This window comes from Arachis ipaensis, chromosome B03, assembly GCF_000816755.2.
Source record: "Arachis ipaensis cultivar K30076 chromosome B03, Araip1.1, whole genome shotgun sequence".
Taxonomy (NCBI): domain Eukaryota; kingdom Viridiplantae; phylum Streptophyta; class Magnoliopsida; order Fabales; family Fabaceae; genus Arachis; species Arachis ipaensis.
The window spans coordinates 124,045,733-124,050,477 of record NC_029787.2 but is presented as its reverse complement, the minus strand read 5'-3'; the positions used below and the strand labels follow the sequence as shown (position 1 = coordinate 124,050,477).

The 4,745-nt window shown below is 37.6% G+C and overlaps 1 protein-coding gene across 1 annotated transcript; it reads right to left on the bottom strand.

Moving 5' to 3' along the window:
- Positions 511-2,586, bottom strand: LOC107631382 (dof zinc finger protein DOF5.7-like). The gene has a single exon (XM_016334810.2). It carries the CDS (start codon positions 2,027-2,029, stop codon positions 842-844), a length of 1,188 nt encoding a protein of 395 aa, XP_016190296.1. The 5' UTR covers positions 2,030-2,586; the 3' UTR covers positions 511-841.

Genomic DNA, 4,745 nt, shown 5'->3' with positions numbered 1-4,745 from the left:
TATTTCTCCAGTGACATTTTTTATTTCCTCTGTAGTGCATTATTGATTCAAACGTTGGCAATAGTTTTGATTAAACTCACTTTGAAAGCACCACTTTTGGGGGGTCACTAGCAAATTAAATAACACCTCAGTGCAATAATTATTGCAAATAACCAATTAGACATGAAAAGTATCTAAAAAAATCATGGGTTGTTGTGAGAGCAATGACAAGAGTGGTGAATGATACCACTGCAAGAGGGTACTAATTAAGAGCTGAATGCAAGCATATATAGCTCTTTGATGCACAGTCACTGCTCTCACTGCTTTGTTTTGTGCATTGATCAGCACCAACTGAATTAAGAAGCCTCAGATAGACGACAGTGGTTTTGAATTGAATTAACAACACTCCAAAACTCCATCACAGATCCCAATACTATATTGAGTCAAAACCGTAAAACTACTGTACTGCATAACATACCACCGACCCTTTTCAGATATACTGGGAGGGAGGCTTAATGATGATGAGAACCATTTCCATATAAAGACAAAACTCCTCAATTCATCATCATCATCATCAACTCAACTCCCATTACATATTGTTGCTTTCCCTTTCGAGTATGAACACTGTTGATTTGACACACTCCATAATAAAATTGAAGCGATAATAAAACGCAATTAGTTGACTAAAATATTAAACATATGATGATCAAATATTTATGTAATGAGTTGTAACAGCGAAAGACATACATTATGATCTTAATTAATTAAATTCTTCCTGATCTGTTACGTTGTTACATGTACCTTACCCAACATAATTAAATAAATAAGAAAGGGGTTTTCATATATAATTAATTTCTAGCAGCTAGGGCAAAGAACTGTACTGTTGCTGCGGGTGCGGTTGCAAATCAGGCCAACCATGGACACCGCTGCTGCCCATCATCCAGCTATCTTCATGGCCATTGCAACCGCTGCTGGTAGTAGTCGTTGGAGTAGGAGCATGAGAATTCCCGAAGAACCATTCTGTGGCTCTAGTATCTGCATCTACAGTAGTAGCACCTGCACCTGCCTTTGAAATTTCAAGATTCTCAAATAAAATTGGTTGGGGTCTCTGCTGCTGCTGCTGCTGCTGATGATGATGATGATGATGATCAAGATCAACAACCACGGGAGAAAAAGAAACGTTGCCGTTGCGGTTGCTGTTGTTGTGATCTTCTTTGTGGTGGTTGTCTCCGACAAAGAGCATTGCCAACCTTTGCTGCTGAAGCTTCCAATGCAAGTCTTGGTTCAAGGAACTCAACGACTCAATCGAAGACGCAAGGCTACTACTACCCTCAAAGTTATTGTTCATACCGCCATGGATTATTGCACCATTACTACCGCTTCCATCTGAAGAACAAAACGGATAGTTCAGACCAATCAAAGAACTCCCCGAGGGATAATCAATGGCGGAAGAAGCAGAAGCAGAAGCAGTAGTAGTAGCTCCCGGAACAACATCCCCAAAAGAAGAGAACTGGTTGTTATAGAAAGCAGCTGTAGTAGCCATTGGAGGTTGATGATGATGTTGCAGCCTAGAAGGGACAGGGAAAGTTAACCCTCCAAGGTGAAAATCCATGGGAGGAGAAGAAAGCCCATGGAGGTACCTAAGGCCAGCGAGGTCAGAGGAAGAACCAGAGTCCCTGGAGGAGTCGCATGAAAATGCCCTTGAGTAAGAGATGGAGGACGACGACGAGGGCTTCCCTTTCTTGCTTTTGCGGCATCCACCGCCTATGGGGACGTTGCGCAGGGCTCCGCCTTTTGTCCAGTAGCGGCGGCAAGTCTTGCAGAAGTGGCGTGGCTGCGTAAGGCTGTAATTGTTATAGTAGCAGAATTTGGTGTTGGGTGAGTCACATCGAGGGCACTTTAGTCCTTGTTCTGCTGCTGCCGCCTTTGTGGTTTTCCGGCCACCACCTCCACCTTGCTGGTCGGAATTCTCATGATCTTTTGTATTAGGTGATGAGCATGTTTTTGTTGTTGCAGTAGGCTTCGAAGGTGTATCACCAGGTGGCATCATTGAAAGACAGAGAAAGAGAGAGAGGAAAAAAAAAAGTTAAGGTTGAGTTTCCTTTTGCAGAGGCAAAGATACTCTCCTTCACCACCAATTGAATGGTTTCATCAAAGAAAAGAAAAAGAAAAAGTTGCTAGGGATGGAGTTGAATGTTATTGTTACGTTGATGAGTGCTTGTGATTCTCATCAAAGAGCTGCTATATAGTGTGTGATTGGGAATCAGTAAAATCATTTATATGGGCGAGAGGGTGGTGGTAGTGGGGGTAATAACAAGTCTTTTTCAGATCTCTTTCGGAATATATATTTTATATAATAATATATATGTAAACGAGAAAAGCATATGATCCAAAACTGCAATGGCAAGTATAAGGTGATGATGATCCACTGGCCTCGTATATATAACAAAACGAGTAGAACTTAGAAATAAATGATGGTTTAATTAGTAGTACACATAAATTAAATAACATGTTTTGGATTACGGAATTTGTTGCTGATCTTCTCTCAAACTGGATCTTTTTTTATGTTTTTAGCAACTACCCCTTTGCGAGAAATCCTCTTTTGTTAAATAAGTTGCATCAAGGTGGATTATTTTCACATCACACCTTGGTTACGTTTATATATACACTTGTCAAGTTCTCAGCCACAAACATTTTGAAGTAGTGGTCCTCCAAAATGTCATTAGTTATTATTACCGATATTTTTCAATTACAATTACACTTGATATATATTTATATATAAGAGCACAAGTATATATGGTGGCATACAGTGGATACACAAATCAAGGAAAAGGAGTGACCCATAAATACTGGACAATAGGAACAACAGAAGCATGAAAAAATAGATTATTATTGAGATGATGTGGTACATCAACTATAGCTTTATTAAATATAGTAATAGAATATAGGGTTCAGTTCAATTAATAAGAGAAGAGAAGCAGCAGCTATAGCAAGAAACGGTAGTACGTAGCAGTAGTAAGTAGGTAGATAGGTAGGTAGGTAGAGATGGAGGATAGTAGAAGAAGTAGTAGTAGTAGGAGTAGGAGGGGGAAAAAAAGTGATGAAGGGAATTGAAGAAGTAGGAAGACAGAAACAGATAGAGGCAGCAGCAGCAACATAATACAGGCACTACTGCCTGCCCTGTACACTCCCAACACCTTGTCTATTTCCTTCTTTGAAACGTCCCTTTTCCACCAAAAGATTCATTAACTTCACTTTTCTTTCCACAACCCCATTTACTTGTTAAGCCATTAATTATGTTATTATCCCACATTACATATTGATTATTAACTCTAGTTACTTATGGTAGTTTATACTCCCAAAAGAAATTAAAGAAAGAGAGAGAAAAATTCTAGGTAGCTAGTTAGTGATTGCAGAGAACTGATAGCTTTTGGGGCAGCACTGCCACTGATTCATCATCAATCGACGATACATACGGATATGGCCCCAGCGGCGATGCTTTGCAACTTAATTGAACAACATTTTTGGCAAAAATAGTACACTTCCTTTTAGGAACCTGCCTCAAATACGTAAACTTGGTAACATGACGTCTGCTCTTTTATTTTATTTGGATATCAACATTATCTTTATACATTTCTCAAGCTCAACTAGTTATTAATCCATATGCAATGTTTACGGTTACTTGTTCAATTTATTCGGTGAGGAGTAGAATTAATTTCCAGTGTGACTGTGTGTGACTAAAATATGAAAAGCATAATTTAATTACTCGTTTTCCTGGAAAAAGCTGAGTAGTCTACATATCCAAACAACCATTGTTGTTACTTTATGATCCGTTGTACAATGTTGTCTTTGTTAAGATCATTATTCATGGAATAAAGTTAGAGCCTTTAGTTTTTCAAATCTCATATATATGGGATCATTTTAAGGATAAAGCGTTTTTGTCCCCATGTAATCCATTCTAGCTACTTGACACTGTATGTATGTATTTCATACAATGTAATCCATTATTCTATAAGAGGATACTTTTAACGGTCATGATCGATCAACCACTTGATTTGATTATTTTATTTATTTGTCTTGTTATAGCAGCATGGATTCTATATGCATGCATTATCACAAGCTAAGTTTCTCTGATTGCCGTCCAAAAGGGACTACTTATGTTTATGTATGTGTGTGTATAACAGTTAAGAAACATTGAATTTCATCAGTAATATTAATCAAGTTTAATCAAACTTTTCATTTCTAATAATAGCAATATTAATTTTAGTCAATTATTAGCAAGTTAGGGAGTTCTTGGAAGCACGCACCGACCAAAGCTTGTATGGTTGTGAAGAAACGTGTATAGCAGAGAGAGAAACACGTGAGAGAGGGTGGCCGGATTCCCGTGAGACCAAACCAAAAACCATGCTTATAATGGAACCCCAAGCGTTACGTTTCACCCACCTACCATCTTCTACTTCTTCAACCAAGCCAAGCTAAATTTCATGTTCCTTTACTTCAATGGGTTACTATTCCTTCTTATCTGCTAATAATTAGAATACTTTATTATAAATATTCAACTTATATTATTCATACTTTATATCACTTCTCCAAGTAGAAACAATCATGAATTTAGGTAAACCCAAGATGAAACTTGACCAAAAATTAGCTCCATCAAGCACATTCATATCCGCTTAATTATTCGATAATATTATAGGGAGAAAAAAAACACACCGAATTTATTTTATTACTTTTAATTAATTTTTTTATTATTAAACATTTTTATA